The 19,822-nt window shown below is 36.5% G+C and overlaps 2 protein-coding genes across 4 annotated transcripts in view; one reads left to right on the plus strand and one right to left on the minus strand.

Annotated features, from left to right (window-relative positions):
- LOC129723798 (peroxisomal targeting signal 2 receptor) overlaps positions 1 to 19,822 on the plus strand; it is a 216,508-nt gene that overhangs the window by 98,651 nt on the left and 98,035 nt on the right. The window lies entirely within an intron of this gene.
- On the minus strand, positions 1,220 to 17,482 carry LOC129723802 (putative mediator of RNA polymerase II transcription subunit 26). 2 transcript variants are annotated; one of them, XM_055678243.1, is made up of 4 exons: positions 17,004 to 17,481; positions 16,789 to 16,863; positions 15,594 to 15,728; positions 1,220 to 2,072 (listed from the first exon to the last, which is right to left on the minus strand). In XM_055678243.1, the coding sequence occupies exons 1-4, from the start codon at positions 17,256 to 17,258 to the stop codon at positions 1,755 to 1,757; spliced, it is 783 nt and encodes a 260-aa protein (XP_055534218.1). In that variant the 5' UTR covers positions 17,259 to 17,481; the 3' UTR covers positions 1,220 to 1,754. The 2 variants fall into 2 exon arrangements, with proteins under 2 accessions (XP_055534218.1, XP_055534219.1); XM_055678244.1 differs by lacking the exon at positions 16,789 to 16,863 and having other exon boundaries at positions 17,004 to 17,482.

Genomic DNA, 19,822 nt, shown 5'->3' on the forward strand with positions numbered 1-19,822 from the left:
CGCTTGGTAGGATTGTGTACGTATATAAACGGATGTATCTCTTGGCTGTCGAATTGAGGAAATCTTTCTCGAAACACCGTCGTCGTTCGGAATGTTTTATTTAGTACAACATGTTTTGCTGATTACGTAATTAATTATTACAGACGTTTCTGATGATCCAAATGGGTAATAAATTAATTCGACCGAGGGATTGAATGATTTAATCCGCTTTGAAGAGTCTGTTCCAATATAGAAATTTTTGAAATAACTTTGAAACGAGTGGCATTAAGAGTTTTCCGTCATTGTTTTTATGAAATACTACAAGGTATACAGCCCTACGGTTGTATGAAATGGTAAGGTGGAACTAAACACTGTAATTAGAGAAATTTTAAGTTACAAAGGTTGAAAAGTTCGCAGACAGAACCAATGTCACTGAACAAACATAAGTATTTTCATTCTCAGCCTCCCCTTAATTTTTTTTAGAAATGTATTTAACAACACTCGAAAGAACTTTCACTTGGCGATATCGTGCCTGTAGAGTTTTTTTGCGTATGTAAACAACATTTATTTGACAAGGCACAAGCGTATCGTTGTTGTTGAAGAAGCACCAAGAATTTCTCCTAATGCGTCGAAATAAGACTTAATGCTCTTTCCTCAAACCCAACAATATTTATACGTTTTTAAGCCTTTCGAAAAACCCTTTCCCTTCGAGACATCAAATTAGTCTAAGTTCAGTTAGGCAAACATAATTTGATCTAATGGGACGGGGATACTCTGTCAATTTTTTTATATTGATACAGAGAACATCACATGGAATGGTTGTTGTCTATTCGTAATGTTATTTTCAACCATAATGACCACCGTAGCTCACAAATATCATTTTCAATAATAATCAATTTTGAAAATATTTCGATTCATGATATAATTCTTCAATGTTTTTATTTTAGATTTATTCCTATGAATCTTTCGCGATACTTAGAAGTTCTATAGCGGAACTAAAAAATCTTTTAAAAATTTCTTAGTGGCCCTGTATTGTACTCTTTTTATTCGATTATTAACAAATACTTTGCAAATTGAAATTCAAAAAACCCTTTCAATTGATGTCTCCTTTTTCTTTAATCCGTCTCACTGTGCGCCATCGTTGGATTGTTTCGAATGCCCTTCGTAAACTGTAAATGCAATTGCAAGAGAAAGGCCCAATTAGGATGTCATTGCTGGCAAATAACAAACACACATCAAATTTAAATTCGTATTATTTTTTGTATTTCTATCGTTTTACACATTATTCAGATGGTGACTAACAGTTTTCTGGCATGCCTGTTTCTCTAACGTTGCCGTGAAATATGGACAGTTTGATTTTGTTTTTATTTTTGCGACTAAAGAGGTGAAAAGAGGATACTCACATCCATTAAACGGAAGATTGCAGCAAGCAAGGACTGGTATACGATAGCAAATTACTTTCGTTGTTAATTTTAGATTTTTTTTTGCGGTCAACGCTAGACGATATTTTTTCAACGGCGTGTGCACAAGTGATAATGCTTAACGGTGTTTTGTTCTAACGTAGAATATTTAAAACTAAAGCTATTATTACAATATCATAAATTACAGCTTTTTTCCTTTAAGATGATGAGATACTAGATTTCGGGGACACAGGATGGATGAATGATGGGACGAGAGGTAGGCCTAGGATGGATGGATTGGAACTAAACTCCAAAGTCTTTCTGTATATCATCAGCCATTGCGCCTGGTTTAGCAGCACCATGCTGCTGCGGCTCTCACTGGTACTGGGTATAGTCCGGTCGGGGTTTTTGCGGTTGCTGCGCCTGGACACGGTGCTGTTGAATCTGCTGCTGCTGGTACTCGGGGTTTGGCTTGGGAATCTTGACCACAATGTCGGTCGGCTGGCGGCTCACTTCGGCCCGGAATCCCTCCTTTGGATCGGCGGTGTAGGTAACAGTACGAATGAACCCGTCGGAATCGACAACCGAGTAACTGCCCTTGATCACGTTTCCTTCGCGCTGCTCCTTGCGGTTCTGGTAGTTGGTGTACTCGTCATCTTTCACATCGAAACCAAACTGGTAGGATGGATTGGCCTGTCGGGAGAGAGTAGGAAGGAAAAAAGCGAACAATCAACAACCATTACACCACCGTTTAGTTTGGAGTGGCGAATAGAGGGTACATAGTGAATTATTGGTGCAGTCATTTATGTAATTTTAATTATAGTCACCTCGTGGAGTGTACACATAAAGAGACTGAATTATGGTCAGGAAGAAGTGGAAATCAAACACACTTTCTCTCTCATTGGCAATAACCCTAAAAGACCCAGCTTAGTTATGCAACACGATAAATACTGTTGCGTAACAGTGGCATTCGCAATCTTTCAATTTTGTTCCTGGTTCAATGAAGGAAAATAGTTTATTTTTCAGCGAATTAAGCACATGAGCTTGAGCCATGGAACTTCTCCCGACCAGCATAAGAATGCGTTGACTTGGCATACAGAAAAGTTTTTTCTACTACGAGCATGGTAAATTGTATGTTTTCGATAGTCAAAGTTATTTATTTTAGCTTATTTTGAACATGGCACAATGGTCGGAAAATAAGATTTACGGCCAAAATTAATTTGTTGTTGTCGAATTGTAATTCAAAATGTACAGAAAAAATATAAAACTTTTAATTATATTTTTCTACAAAAACGCAAATTTTCCGCAAACTTCTAACATTGATTCTTGAGGAGCATAAACAGGGCTCTCAAGCACACTATCAGAAGCTGTGCTTACACGTGATTACATTTGATGTTTTTGAAGGTCAAAATATGGAAAATTCCCAATATTGTCTACGCGGCAGACTCTGCAGGGTTAAAATCAAATACTTTTCCGGTTTTAGGAAGCTAAAATGATCAGCTTTTAATTACAGTTAAAATCAAACATACCATAACAGTTTTAGTAGGATTTTATATATTCTAGAATGTTCAGAAAAACTGTTTTCCTTCATTTTTGTAAGAGGTAACTTCGGAGGCGTTTTCCAACATGATCCGTTTTAATTATCAAGATTTCATTGATAAATTATAAAAGTAAAGATCAAAAACTACAAATTCCTGTGCTCAAAACTTCCGAAATATAAAATTCGCATTTTGGTAATTTTGGCCTATATAGAGACCTCTATATAGAGACCGTCTTATGTGCATGGCTTACAAACTTTTGCCTTGTAAACGCAATGAGGATAATCTTTCTGAAATAGGCGTAACTATTTTCAACAGTTAACAGTATCTATGCTATTTTCTGACTATTTAAATGAATGTTTTCTTTGAAAATTACTTCTTACATGAATTTCTCTATATGAAACATGAAACTAAAGCATGCTTCTATGAAAATCCCACCCCAGTTAGCGTCTTATTGCACGTTCCGAAGCAATCCTATTGGAATAAAGCTCATTTGAAGTTTATTTGATTCTGTTTAGGATGCCTTATAGCTCGAGATTTATGTTTCAATTAAAAATAAATATGAGATTTTAACTATGCACGATGAAATCCAAATTGCAATTATTTGGTGTGGTGAAACTTGCTCTTTGTTTTAATTTCAATATAATATTAGAGATACGTAGGGATACCATCCGTCCTGATTTAGCAGGACATGTCCTGATTTTTTGATCCGTTTGGAGCGTCCTGATTTATTTTTCAGATTTTAGAATTTGTCCTAATTTTTCTGGATGATGCCGGATGTTCAGAAATGTTGAAGATTGTTCAGTACTTTAACTTTGACTCCGGAACGAAACAGATTTACTTTTAACGATTTTTTTTCTTTGGTTGAATTTTGTCGAGAGAAATTGTCTAGTTCTTGCAACCCTCAACTATCTGACTTTTGGGTCCTAAAGCCATCCAGCTTTTTTCGCACCATAATGGCGTTCGCGTTGCGTGTTCGTAATATGCGAACCTCTCTGCTTACTTCAGTTTTGGGGATTTCTGAGGAATTGGCAACACAAATCTTACCAGATTTATTTCTCTTTTGATAAAATACGTGAAGATTTCAAATTGACATGAGCTGAGTTGTTAAAAGGGTGGATGATTTAATACGAACTTTCCATTTTAGCCTCCGCCATTACGGCGCGTAAAAAGCTGGATATCAGTTTTTATATATCATTTGAAAAAACCGCGTTTCCTGAGCAAAACGTGATTTTAAAAAAAATGTTTATCGTTTTCCTTCGATTTTAAAATGAAGAATAAAAAACTGCTCGAAATGTCTTAAATGACATTTCGCACAAGTACGGTACACGGTAAGAGTCGAAAACCCATTAATAGGTACTTCTTCAACCATTTCGCCAAAAAATGAGCCAACCCATTTAGTGGGTAAACTTGATTTACCCATTAACGGGTACACCGATTAAACGTCAAAAACTGGGTACAATTTCACTCATTTTGTGAAATGAATTTTCTCAAGGAAATGGGTGAGATTTTACCCATTATTAAATAAACGGAAATTTTGTGATTATCACTCAAAAGAATGAAAAGAAGTGAAAGTGAAATCAATTATTTCTAATTATTTGCAAAAATGAGTCTTATTTACGGACACAGGAGTATTTCATCTGCTATCATCAATTGTCAGAATCGCAACAAAGCCAATACCATACGGATAGTGAACATTCTTGACCTAATATAAAAATATCTCACATTGTAAAATTCAATACTTGTTATAACATACTGTTTACCTTGCAACTTCTTGAACAACGCAGTATCGGATCTCTTTTAAAGTCCTTCCATGGCGATTGTTGACAAATAATAAACAAAACAAATCGTAGAAGTAACGCGTGCGAACAAATCGACAGAGCAAACTAAAATGATGCTTGAAGTATTTTTTCACCCATTAATGGGTAAACAAATGACCCTTTTTTCCTAAGAACATGCCTTTCTAATGCGTACAATTTTACCCATTTCACATTTTTAAATTTACCCATTTTTTTTATTTTTTGCTCTTTCAACTGATATATAAAAATCAAAAAACCGTGTAAAACTTTAGGACCCAATTTTGAACAGAGTATGTTACTGCATTTTTTAGGTATCTACTAACGCCTAATGAATCAAAGTTGCAAAATTGTACCGTCCGAGAAATACTTCAAATGAATAAATGAGTGGCGTATTTAGAAGTGTTAATCTCAAATTACGTGTTTTATTAAATGATACCTCAAAAAAAGAAAACACCTCATATCAAATTTGTACCGGAAAAAGTTGTCCTGATTTTTAACCCCGACCAAATGGTAACCCTAGAGATACGCCATTAATTTGTACAATTGGAATTTGAAGTTCTTTGTTTGTACCACAAAAACTAATAGGATTTTGGCGTTACGTTCGGATGTTATCTATCATCTGTTTTTCCAATGGGAAACAGTTGCATAGTTGGTTATTGCTAACTTGTTCAGTTTTATGTCATGATCTTATTCTTCATCTAATCAGAATAAATTTTATGTTGGAAATTTGTATCAACAAAATTCTTGTGATACTATCGAATTGCGATGAAGAAAAGGGGAGAACTTTCGAGAACACTCTTAGGTCGCTTGGCATGTGACTATATTTCATTTTAATGAGAATATATTTTCTTGTTTTTTTTTTTGTTTGTAGTACCAAAATCTCTAAATTTTGGCTCAAAAGTTGCATGAACATTTTTATCTTTTCCTCGAAACATGTAAAATGTCGAAAGAAATCAAATAAACAAACTTTTGTCGTTGCAGAAGGCATTTCTGATAGATAAACAACTAAAACTTCATGTTGTAATATATCTGTTATAATAATGTCAGTTAAATACGAGCAAGAAATAGTACAATTGGAAATACTCGTTTCTTCTGTCAATATGTTTATGTGAAAAATATTGAATAATTCGGGACAATAAAGCTCAAAATTTCACTTTTTCACTTTTTCAAATATTCTATTAATTATTAAAATGATCGACATTTTTCCGTTTTAAAGTATGTACAGAACGAACTCGATTATTTATTTTTGTTTATTTTTACTTAAATACTTGTAAGAAATGTTGAATAAAATTCGATTTGATTTTTGCGATTGTCTTTTTCTAATCTCTGAAGTGTTTAGTTGAAATAAAATGTCATTTTTTTCCGTGTTGGGTATTTTCGTCACTGCAGCCAATTTTTTAAATTTGATAAATCATGTGACATAATAAAATGACATGACTCGGAATACAAAAGCACGTTACTGATTAAAGGAGAAAAATACTTCAAAAGGATTATTTTTTGGATAATCGAGCCCCACCAAGCCCAAGCCACCAACATTTTTTCAGAAACTTCAATGATTTTTCTCGTAAACATAACATTGAAGCGACGAACCCGGCGAGCAATTACTATGCGGCAATTGACAGGTTTTGATAATGGCTAGGGGCCTCAAAATTCAAGGGAATGATTAAAAAGCTATAGTCTTTCTAGGGCAGCTATTTCGAGCTTCAGGGCAGCATTTTTTCTCATTTGTCGACCAGTGTAATCAAGTTAGACCTGTATATAGGGTTTTTGGTCCCATTATGGAAATATTTCAGGGGCTTCATTTGATAAAAAATCTTTTCTACGCATATGCTCTAATGTTAATATACTCAGAGTTGTTCAACTTTTAAGTTACTTGAGTACTCTTTCTAAAAATGGCTCTGACTCGAAATGTATATCACTTGCACAGGGCTGGATTTGGGTGATAGGTCTCTTTCCATCAAACATGCTGCATTGAAATGCTAATTTCTTGAAAACTGAAGCAAATAGAGAAATTACAAAGTACAAAATTGTGCGTTTTTAGCGCAATTGTTGATGTGGTTTGGAACCAGTACAATGATTGCGTGTTGAGCATAACGCAATTAATGCACTAGCGTTTTTTCAATGTATTTGTCAGCTCCAAACTACTACACCTAAACAGTTTCAGATGGTATCAAGCAGCATTGCAAAGCGAGCGAGAAGCAAAACCTTTCTCCTCCTTTCTGCTTGAGTACGAGACATATGCTACGCTTCTCAAGTCTTTTGCACACACGCTTTCCCCTGAGTAGCAGCAAGCACGCACCAACAGTATGAGTGAGACTAACAACACTGGCATCAAGTATGTACAGCACGGGTGTCTCGCTCATTTCTTAAAGCGACGAGACATCGTCTTGCGCGTCGCAATCCTAACCGTAAAAGAAGCGAAAGAGCAACCTGCAAATTATATGTGACGTATCTAGTCTCGTCGCACGTACATGAAAAATCTACGAGCAAGAGAGAAGGAGCAGTCACTAATACACTCGATGTGAGAAATAAAGTGTCGGTATATGATACATATTCTGATTTCAATCTATGTCAATGTATTCGCAGTACAACTGCTGCGTTATCCTTTTCACACATTTATTGCGCGATTTTAGTGCAAAATTTGTGCGAATCAGGAAGTACAATGATTGTACAAGACTTGAACTTTTGCGTGCAGAGAGATAATAAACTAGTGTGAGCTTTCTCATATATCAAATGAGGGGAGCATCTAGGTAGAAAAGTAGACTGCGTTGTTTGCTTTGAATCTCAAAACTAAAGTAATAAATCTAGCTACCCGTCACGCTCTTTTACTTTTCGAATGCTTCCGAATTTATATCAGCAGAGCTCACCGTGTATAAAAGCAAAGCCTTGGTGCTACATTCCGATTCGGAACTCGACCTTCTGTTTATTTATACACAGACTTTGCAGTCAACTGTTTAGTGTACAGTACAATACGATCCTACGAACACTAACAGTTTTTCCCGAGCCGAGACTCGAACCTACGACGACTGGTTTGTTGGGCCAACATCGTGCCTCGAGACCATCTGGGAGCTAGCTCGCCGCGGTGTACTTCTGTATATTCTCACTGGAGTGATTCACTATTCTTGTTTTGCTCAGCTGTGGTGTTAGCAGCAAGAGTTTGCTCTTTAAGCGAGCGGCAGAAACACAGCACAAAGCAAAATAATGAAGTTTAGTGCAAAAAACTGCTCATGATGAGCAAGAAGTGAGCGGTGAATATTCACTTTACTCTTCCCACATATTGAGGAGAATAACAAGCCTGGCTCATAGTGGTACACATTTAAAGTCAAAGCGTGTTTTTAGGATAAACATAAACAAAAAGTTTTTTTTTGTCAAATGTGGCCGTTCGTCATTCCTGAAGTATTGAATGAGAGATTTTTCGAGTCACGAGTCACGAGAATCTCATTTTCAGAAGGAACGAGAAATCAAAACGGTAGTTGTGTTCAGAAAGTATCACAACTAAGCTCGAATAAGGAGAGCTTCGTAGCCGCAAGGTTACAGGGTCCGCTTTGACTAGCGACTGGTGATAGGTTCGAATCTTAGTAGAACCAAGTCATTCGTTGGCAAAAGGACTTTAAGTATGGGTTTATTCTCAGGCTCTTTCACACAAAATCTTCTCTCAAGACTTAATAACCACTGGTATAAAGCTTCGATAATACCTTAGACTATAGCACGTTGTACACTATTAGAGTTATAGCAGGAGGATATGATAAGGTCGATAAGGAAGAAAGTAGGATATTAAGTCTTAAGGAGAAGACAAAAAGCACTACAACACGGAGCAGTTTACTTCTCAATAAGTAGCACTGCAAAAGGGTTAAAAAAAAACAAAAAAATGTGCGAACAGCAAAAACGTTCGTACAATGCCACAAAAGATCAAAAAACTACTAGTCGCAGTGGGGTCCATACTAAAAAACACTCGAATAAACACGAAAAAAGCATAATTTTTGTACAGTTTTATGCTTTAATTTGTCGTAAAAAATTAAACGTAAATTCGATACCGATAAAATTAAATAAATTTTCAAATAATAACTAGTCTTAGTGAACCGATTTTCGATCAATTTTCCACTTTTCAAAATGTGAAAGAGAGTGAAAGAAGCCCGCCGTGTGTAGACGCTTTGTTTATCGCGTCTTTCATAATAGCGTTTAATTGTGGTGCATAGTGCGAAAAATTGTGAAATTCGAGTGATAGTTGTAGTTGAGGGTATCCCTTGTTGATTACAGTATGTTTGAAGTGAATTATGAGTGAAAGGAATTCAGGAATTAGAATTTTAATACAGTTTTCTGGTACAGTTGATCGCTCTGCAAATGGCTGTCTAAATAGCGTAGTATTGTGTTGGTGACGTTTCTTAAGGGGGGACCCTACTCTAGAAGGTCGAAAAATCATGCATTTTCATATTTTTTTTTGGCTGTCTAGAGTAAAGTGAAGTGTTTGGCTATTTTGGCTATTGATTAAGGTGTATTTGAAGATGTATTTTCCATGTCGTGAATGTAAATATAGTGAGTATTACACTGTTGGCAGCTGGGAACGTGGATGCTCTCTCTAAATCAGTACCTAACTGGTGGTAAGTTTTTCTCAGCTTCTAGTAGACCGATCGGGCTGAAATTTTTTTTCAGTATATAGAAACATATTATCTATTTTGTTACGTAGCCGTTTTTGAAAATTCCAAAAATTGCCAAAATGGCGGCCATTTTAGTAAAAAAATTGTTTTTTTTTTCATGAAAAATCACTATTTAAAAAATCACAAAACATTGAAAAACTCAGATATCAAAAAACGGCTACGTAACAAGTTAGACAATCCATTTTTACATGTTAAAAAAAATCAGCAAAATCGGTTCAGTAGATGCTGAGAAAAACTTACCACCAGTTGAAAAAACATGGTTTCGAGAAAAACACTGCCAATAGCGTAATACTCACTATATTAGCACCCACGGTACACAAAATACATCTTCAAATATACCTTAATCCATAGCCGAAATGCCCGAACACCTCACCTTTCTCTAAACATCCGAAAAAAATATCACGAAAATTCATTATTTTTCAACTTTCCAGAGTAGGGTCCCCCCTTAAACGCGTTCGTGTTCATGCCTCCGCAGTGTATTGTGTATTGTGTTTAAAGTTCATCGCAGTGAAACCTCTTCTCCAATGTTACGCTGTACATGCTTGTCGCCGATGGCAAGTTCTGCTGAGAGGCAGAAGCCGAGAGAGTGGCAACTGTAATCATGGAAACGGTTTGTTTGTGCTGGAGTGCGAGCGCGGCGGCGTGCTTGACTCACTGAATGCTGCGTCAGTGCTAAGATAAGTGCATACATTTACAGACATGTTTATTTAAACTGTTGGTGGCTTCCACCGACATAAATCAAATACTTATTTCTTAGCATCCGCGTGCGTGTTTTATCCCACGATTTCTTGGGCTGATTGTGTGTTGGGGCTAGACGGCGCAAAGTGCAGCGTTTCTATAAATTTTCTCATTGTTGATATTCATATTTCTTACCTGAGAAAAGACGCGTACCGCACAACTTGTTTGTCTGTTTCGCGATATTTTTGAATTGTTAAAATGTTTGAAAATTTTGAACTTTAAATTTGTCCGATTACTTTGTTTCGATATTCTTTGTTTTTTCTTTGCTGTTAACGACTTCTCTGATTTTTGAATGATTATTTTTAGCTCCAAGCTAAATTTTTGCTATATATTCATAGACTCAACACAATTGATTAAGAACGTTTGGGTTTAGGTGTGTTTCTCCTGTTTTTTCTAAATCTATCTTTTTGTCTTTTATTATATATTTTTGCGTTAACGATTGATATTAACGGTGAATATTCATATAGTTTAACTTGCACATGAGCAGGCTGGACAATACCCGCGTTTGAAAAAATAGTAACTGGATACCGTATAGTGGCCGCTTCAAACAACGTTATCACGATATATATTGAATTGTATATATATCGTGATAACAGTATTGTTTTTTATATTAAATATATCAACTTTATTGATTCTAAAATAACAAAAAAAAGAAAGATAGGTTTTGTTTTTAGTACAGTGATTAATCGTTTAAATCCGGTTTGCTGTGACTGGTGATCTGGAGATTCGAATCGCGTAGCTTACTCTCACAGGACATAAAATCGGTGTCTCCGAATCAGCTCGTTGGTTCGCGCTTAGCTTTTGTATCTAACGATTCATTATTTGGTTTAAAAAATTATTCTTTGCACGCGGGATTTGAAAATATCTGATCTACCACGGCGAATCCTGATCTTTCCTACCCCATCATACTAACACAAATACCCTTCCTGTGACATCCATAGAGATGTAGAGGTGAACTCGGTTTCATAACAAACTTTTGTCGTTTGTCGAACTAACAATCCTCTTCCTATTTTTCCCCAACGATTGTAAAGACGTGGCCGGCGCCGTTATTGATCTTTTTAAAGTGAAAGTTACTGAATTGTTGTACATTGAAGATGGTATAACATCCCAAAAACTATCTATGTGGTTCTCTGTGCAACTTCACTAGCTCAGGTCAATCACGGAGGTGCAACTACGATATGTACGGTCGTCAATGCTCATGCTCATGCTCAATTTTCCACTTTTCAAAATGATTGAGAAAAGCTGGCAACATCTTTTTGTGGTGTTATCGAAAGTCTTGCACATTATTTTCTGATTGAATAAACAGCACACTCATTGCGATTATTTATTTGGTTGAGTATTGAAGACTTCAGGAGTCTACTCTATAATGTCTGATTGATCCGAATTTTACTACTGAAATATTTCAGTTCGTAGTAATTTAAATTCATTTTTATCCCCAATAGGAGTTTGAAAAAAAAATACAAAATATAAAAAAAAGTTAACTTAGTTCGCGACTTGACAGCAATGATAGCCCTGCGATACAAATTTTTGGTACTTACACGCTGTAGTTTTGCGGTTTTCGACAAAGAATAGTTTCTGGTTTCAGAAAATTGCGCCTTCTGTGACAAGTTTTATGTTTCAAATCACAATTTTATTTCTGAAAAACGTGAAACGTAAAAAGCAAAGCTAATGTAGCACACATTCCGATACGGAACTTGATCTTCTGTTTATTTATACACAGACTTCGCAACCAACTATTCAATGTACGGAACAATTGCGGGGCTAGCACTACGATCCAACTGACTTCAACAGTCTCTCCCGAACCGAGACTCGAACCTACGATGACTGGCTTGTTAGGACAGCATCGTACCTCGAGACCAACTCACACTGTTCCCAAGACTGCAAAAACGTGATCGAAATTATTTTGACCCAAAAGCATTGAGTCATAACGTCTTCAGCAAAGTTTTTCTATTAATTTTTTTCCATGTTATAGAAGTTGCAATTCCATGATTAATCCACTTAACATTGAAAAACGAGTTTTATTTTTCTCATTTTGGAGTATAAAAATCCTTGTTCAGCAAAGTTGTAGCAAATTTCAAAGAAACAACCTTGTTGAAGACATAATACTTCTATCTATCTATTCAAATGGACTTTTGTGGAGTGTTCCATAGATTATCCCTAAAAAACATTTTTTCTATTTAACTTTATAGTAATTTTCTACAATTTTTTAATGTTCTACAATTTTGTTTTCTACAACAAAACAAACAATTTCTTCGAAGAAAGTTTATTTTTATCTCACTTATTTTTTTGATTGTTGACGATTTTAACTAGAATAATGCGCTAATTTACACTAATTACGTTTTACTAAAAAAAATATTGATTTCAGAGTCGCAGTGTCTTCAGTAAAGTTGTTTTATTAATTATTCTCCATATTGTAGAAGTTGGAATTTTGTAATTAATCTAACTAAAAGTGACAAATGAGTTTCATTTTTCTCATTTTTGCATATAAAAATCCACTTTGCTAAGTAAAGTTTCAGCACATTTTATGAGAGAAAAAATTTCTCGAAGACATTTTACTTCCATCTGCCAATTTGATTGAACTATTTTGAAGTTTCCTTAAGAATGTCCTTATAATCATTTTATTTATACACCTTTTTATAGTGATTTTCTAATTTTTTCGATCTTCTACAATGTTGTTTACTATGATAAAAAACACACCGAAGAAAGTTTATTTTTATCTTTTATATTTATCAAGTTATAAAAGATTTTTATCAAAACAATGCACTGATTTACTTAGAAATATCTACACAGGAGACAGCGACATTGTAGAACATCGAAGAATTGTATAAAATCACTACTAAATGTTATATTGAAAAAAAGTGGCAATCTGTAGAAAACAAAAGTTCATTAAAAAGGCAGATAGAAGTATGGTGTCTTTGACAAAGTTGTTTTTAAAAAATGTGCTTCAACTTTATTGAACAAAGTGAATTTTTATATGCAAAAATAAAAAAAGTAAAATTCGTTTCTCACTTTTTAGTGGATTGATCACAAAATTCCTACTTTAAAAATATTGAGAATAATTAATGGATCACCTTTCCTGAAGGTACTACGGCTATAGAATCATTTTTTTTTTTGGGTTGAAATAATTTTGATCACGTTTTTGCAGCTTTGGAAAAACGTATATTTTCCAAATTTAAAGCAAAAGAAATTTCCTTTCTTCTACAAAGTTTCGTGAAATTTCGTTATCTGCAACTCTGTCAAAAAATGCAAGTTGGTATCGCAGCGCCATCCTTGCGGTCAACTTGTGAACAAAGTTAAGCATCGCATTTAAGCCCTTATTGGATTAGATGAACCGTGGAAGCGCCAATTTTTTTCCCTGCTGGATTTTGTGCCTGGTCCAATGTGCAGTGCAATAAAATAAGGCTGATAACCTTGGATGTTAAACAATACAAAATCTGTATCGGCTTTATTATTATTTTTTAAGCACTCTCTATTGTTAAGTGCGCAACTAAGTTCGCGCTGTTTTTCCCGCACCAGCAGTAAGTGTGCTGGTCGGTTTCACTATATTTAAAACGTGATGAACCAAGCTGAGACATATGGCAAACAAACCGTTTTGACACGTTAGTGATTTTGTTGTGGCGTCATATACTTCTAGTTGCGTGAAAATGTCTGATTTTATGCCAAATAATCGTCATTTGCGGGAAGTGTTACTTCTCACATTTCTTTAAAAATACTGCGACTGAAGTGCATCGAAAGCTAAAAAAAGTTTATGAAAATGCTACTCTAAGAGATGATGAGAAAAAAATGCTACTCTAAGTAAAAAACGTGCCGTGGTTGGTTTCGTCGTTTTTAAGACTGTAATTTCGATGTTAACGACTGTCCGCGTGAGGGAAGGCCGAACACTTTCGAAGACGCTTAATTGAAGAAATTGCTCGATGAGGATCCATGCCAAATGCAGGAACAGCTTGCTTAGGTATCAGGAATCACTCACCAAGTCAATGATTTTTAAGTAATTATTTTTTCATAATAAAGTTGCATTTAATAAAAAGAAACAATGAGAATATGATTTGTATAGTTTATTTATTTTTAAGAGTACTGTTAAAATTTATATGGTCAATACAAAATTTTAATAAAAGTGCTCCGTAAATAATTAAAAAATCACAAAAAATAATTAAACGCAAAAAAAATTAACGATACAAAATAGGATACTGTAATGATTTTGTTATCCATTACAAATATATGTGTAGAATATGAAGTGAGAAAAAACCCACAATAAAAATCATAAAACAATTTATTAACCTACTTCCGTGGCTAATGTATCATAATCCACACGCTTCATGCTCCACATTCATTTTCCGTCGGATGGACACAAAGAAGAAAAATAATAACATGGATAAACGCTACCAATTACATGGGCGCACATGCTTTTTCATTTCCATGGCCCGCTAAAAATGATATCGTTCAGATCCCAACCGCGATCTGTCGCCAGTGCCAAAAACGTGAACATTACTTTGTTATATGCCGCAGCCCCCATCTTGCTGCCAAAGGTGATTTTTATTATCCAATTCTTGTGTGTCTTTATTTTGCTTTTCTGTTTCTCGGCTACCTTTATCGATTATTTAATACCGAAATAATAAGACAAGGTAAACCTGAAAACGCAAAATAGATTTTTTCGCGCGACAGAGGAGTGCGTGTGGCTCAAAAAAAAAAGGAGTTTGACAACGCATGTATTACACCATATGTTGCAACATTCCGCTCCACTGAAAAAGGAACGCAATGTTGACTGGTTTTCGCCTAATTAAGTTATTAAACCGGCGAGAAAGCTGGAAAAATTGTCGCTACAGCTAGTTCACACAACTTGCAATAATTGCCATATTGCAACTTTAATCCTGACCGTCCGTACGTAGCCACTACACTACACCTGAAAAGTGAGAGTTGGCCAAGTTTGTTTACATAATCGATCGTATGCGCTAGCACTGCACCGGGTGAGGGTCAATGCACAAGTACTCATCTGTGCGGACCGTCGATGATATAAGACTGTCAACTGATGCTACACATCTCGGTTTCAAACAGGTTCGAATGCCGGCTGCAGCCCACACGTACTCTCCGTACCATCTGTCCGGTTTCAGGTTAGTCTAGTGCAGATTCGATGCACCGCACCGCACGTGAATGATGAAGCATGCAGAAGTAGTTTGGATCGACATTAAACTGTCCGTCCGAGTCTGGGCCGGTTTCCACATATACGGAAGTAGATTCCGATGTGTGTCTAACGCTCGGAGCAGCTGTAGTTGGGTGGTGTAGAGTTTATGTACAGTTGTTCGTTGCATCATGTTGCATCGAACCCGACACTCAGATAAACAATAGTCTGCTTACTGCTAGATTAAAGCTGCTCGAACAAAAGCTTTGATTGACATTGATTACCGAGTCAAAATTTAAATAATTTATATACTGAGTTTTCCAGTTGTGTTAAAATTCAAAGCTGCAATCTGAGGAGAGTGTACTTACATCGAAGTCTTCATCTTCATCGAGCTGCCGCTGGCCGCCGCCTTGACCGAGCGATTGGTACTGTTGAGCTGGTCGTGGTTTGGACACCTTCAACTGCTTTGGTTGAGTGTACTGCTGCTCCTGGACGTACTGAACCTGTTCGTCGGCCGAGATGAAGCGGAAAATATAACAAAATGTATTAGTTCATGAGCTTTCGGTTTCGATCGCACACCAGTTCGTACCGAGTGGGGTTTTCCCCCCGGGATAATCTATTATTGCGATTAGTGAAGCGGAAGTTTTTTGGTTAGGTTTTTTGTACACTACAGAGTAGATATAAAGCAGTTGAAAGTTGTACCTTAGTCTCGTTGGTGGTAGGAAGGAATTTGTTTTTGAAAAATGAAGTCAGATTCAAGAATGCAATTGCTTGTGAGTGCTATTTATCATGCAAATGTGTTAATTGTGCAGGCCTTGTTGGACTTGCCAAGCGTGATTTGTTTTCAGAGTCTGTTCCTTGGAGTCTTAAGCCAGTCAAACTAAATTTTAACATACTTGCTCACTGTTATCTGTACTTCCCTTAAAAAAACTACGTTAAACAAAATCTAGTTTTTAGAGTGTCAATATAACTCCTTAAATTTAATCGAATAGATATTTTTGAATGACTGTATAATATAAAATGATGAATTTGAGAAAGAATGTCGATGAATGTCGAAGCATTTTTTCGTTCCTATTGAATACAGTGTTTATTATTCCACCAGCAAGAAGCAAACAGCAACTACTACAAGCGCCTTTTGAAATTATTTAAGTTAATCTAAACTTCAAAAAACTTTGTTTTTTGATTCAACTCAATGAAACGATATTCTGATTACCGGACGTTTCGACCATTTTCAGCGGCATTTATCGAAACTTATCCAAAAATGCCAAGCAGTTTTTAATCACGAATGCGGAATAGCAAATTTACTGTAGCCCAAAAATAGAAGCACCTACTAACACTGTGTATTAGTCTGCGTAAAGACCAGTCGAAATATTGTATACAAATCGTCCTGTGTATTGTTGCAGTACAGTGATGCATTACGTGCATTAAAGTTTGCAACACTGTTGTTCAGTCCCCGGGTCGGTGTCTCAATAGAGAAATAAAGCATAACTTTGCACATGCAGCCAGGTTTAGTACACGGATAGTCTCACTAAATCCTAAGCTTGACTTTCCAGATACACTCACTTGTTGCGGTTGGTATTGCGGCTGATATTGCCGAGCTACCTGCTGCTGTTGGGGCTGCTGGAATTGTCGTTGAATCTGTTGAAAAGTTTGAAATTTCAAAAATCTGCCCTCTGAGCATCTTTTTTGTTATGTGCTGTAACGTCCTTTTACTTTTGCATTGCCGAAACTTCACTTTGTTTTTTTTTCTTTTTTTTCATTCACATTACAAATCTCACCTGATCCTGAACGTTGTCCCGCAAACGGATCTGTTGGCCTTGCTGGAGGTACTGTGGAATGTGCTGCTGCTCCTGAGCACCCTGTTCGTAGATTGGAGTTGCGTCGGCACGAGGTTCTGCCAGACTTTCTTGGGCTACAGCCTGTTGCGCAATCTGCTGGTAGTACTGACGCAGGTAGGCAGGATCTATGGCTTGCTGGGGAAAGGCGGTTGCTAGTCCTGCGCACAGGACCGAAATTAGCACTATCGCACGCATTTTGCTTTTCGCTACTATCTCAGATTGTGAGATCTACTAACAACTTGATTTGCACGTTATCCGCTTTCACCGCAAGATAAACAATCACACACTATCACCGCCTGGAAAAGTCCTTTCGTATCGGTACCACTCAAATCACAGTCACTTCAAAATTCGGACCTTACTGACGACGCGAGTTCTTCTCTGCTCAACAACCTCGGGTTCCACAGTGAGCTACGGTTGCAACGGGCGATTTGATTTATATACTAGCAGCTGGGGTCTCTACGCTTCGTCTCAGGTGGGGCTCAAAATGTGGCTCGAAATATTTTCGCTCAATTTGTGCTTCGATCGAGCACCACGCGCGCTGCTTGCTGCTGCAGTTCGGGGGGTTTGCATCGTCGTTTTGTCTCTTTTTTTATTTCAAACAGAGACGGCCGATCGTCGCGACGCTACCAGCCTCGTGAGACGGTTTCGATCGAATCTCGGATGTAAGCGATTTTTACCCGTTGTTGTTGGCCCAAACTATACCGGCGTGGGAAAACTAACTGTTTTTGTAAGGGCTATGCAACCGGTGTTACGATAACAGTTAAAAAAGCATTCCACAGAATTTTTTTTTTCTAAGTCTTTTTCGTTATTAAAAGCGGACAAAAGATCCGAAGGACAACGCGTGGCACAAGTCATCGTTCCAATTACGATCATCCTCTGAGCGATTATTCAAATACCAGTCGTAATTCCCCAATCAAATCTCCCAAATGGCAACCGTACCCCGACCAGAGGGTGGTAAATGCTATTTCAATCGAAATGCTATGGTTCTGTGAATTGACCCATTTGAATTATCGATTTGTCCGCGGCATTTGATGGTACACAAAAGCTCATCTGTTGTGGTGCTTCACAGTTGGGTACAAATTAAGGCAGCACTCCATGCCGGTAGCTTCCCTTGCTCGTGCGAAACAATTGCGTAGTTCTTTTGAAGTAGAGCATCGATGCTAATCTGCGAACTTTGCAACAATGGTTAAAAGCGGCTTCTTCGTGATTTGTGACAAGCAAACATTTTTCCATGGATTGTTGCTGAAATTACATTTCTTCGGTTTGAATAGTATACAAGAAGACGATTAACGTTAACATGATCGCATCTTTGTTTTATTTTTTCAACACCGGTAAATTCATGTTTTAGGTATGGTGTGAGGAATGCATATTAAAATAGTTAATTACTTGAGCTTATTAGCAGCGAATCTAATCAGGTAACGTAAATAGTATGCACCATTAAACTCACGCCAACAGTTTGCCAGTGCATGGACGTACAATTGGTGTCTCCTCAATAGAACTAACGTTTGAATTGATTTGGCTACGAGAAACACAAAAAAGAGACCTCACCTAACATTCCTCTTTTGGCCAGGTTTATTCTAAGAGGGAAGAATATTATCGAAACCTCGTTTTCCATGCCATTACCGTCAATTACAATTCTCTAGAGAGGATTAATATTTCTTTGGTCAGTTTTATTATAAGAAGGACTTAGTTTGTTAGTCTTCTCGAAACCTCGTAGTTCTTGCCAACACCGCGTCACAATTACAATTCTTTAAAGAGGCTCTTAAGGCTATACCTCTGGTCAGTTTTATTATAAGTAGGAATTATTTTTTGTCGTTCCTCCGGCCAATATCGTACCATAACCACAATTTCCTGAAGAAAACTATTTTACGTCACCCAAACCTGTTTAATTATAAGCGGGACTTATTTTTGTTAGGAGTAAAGTCAACAGGGGTTCCGTAGAATTTAACTTGAAGGCAGAGTGGTGGAGAACCGGAGAATAAACCCATGTTAAAATCTTTCAACAAATTCTATTAAGATTCGAACCCACTATCACCCGCTTATTAAAGCAGACTTTTCAAACCTTGCTGCTACGGAGCTCCCCTAACCTCCTAGGGCTACCATAAAACACACTAGAACATCTCAAAATTGCATCGCGTGGTAGTTGAATTTAAAAGCTATTGTATTTCACAAGTCATACTCGGCACAATTATAATAGCTCGTGTGACTTATAACTTATAAAATGCTACTATACATTATGATAATGTTCATAAAGGGCGTCCCACATCAAAATGCATCACGGAAAAAATACTTTGCTTTTCTTAATTACTCAAAACTGTACAAGATATCAACCTCATTACCGTTTTAGGCTAAAGGTTATCATATATCCGTTTTCAAAAAAATTCACAATTTTGGTGTAAATATTGAAAATCTAAAATGTTGAATTGTGGTCTCTAGATTGACTACGATAATATTCAAACGAGGTTCAAACATTTTAGGACGGTTTGCTTCGTTATATTTGCAACTCAAAAAAGCCTTTTTTACGCGATTCCATACAAATTTGGAACGCATCCCTAGAGTAAAGAAATACCTTACTGTACTTAGATCCTGTACTCAGATCCTTTCAAACTTTTAGACAATAAAATATAACTCATTAGTGAGTCTTTAGCATATTTATTTCATTCAACTTCAATACCATAACAGTACGCTCGCACCTTACGCTTAACTCCACTCATTAGGTTTTGTAGTGCTGCATCTGGTTGCAGCTTTTTCTGTACGAA

This window comes from Wyeomyia smithii, chromosome 2, assembly GCF_029784165.1.
Source record: "Wyeomyia smithii strain HCP4-BCI-WySm-NY-G18 chromosome 2, ASM2978416v1, whole genome shotgun sequence".
Lineage (NCBI taxonomy): Eukaryota > Metazoa > Arthropoda > Insecta > Diptera > Culicidae > Wyeomyia > Wyeomyia smithii.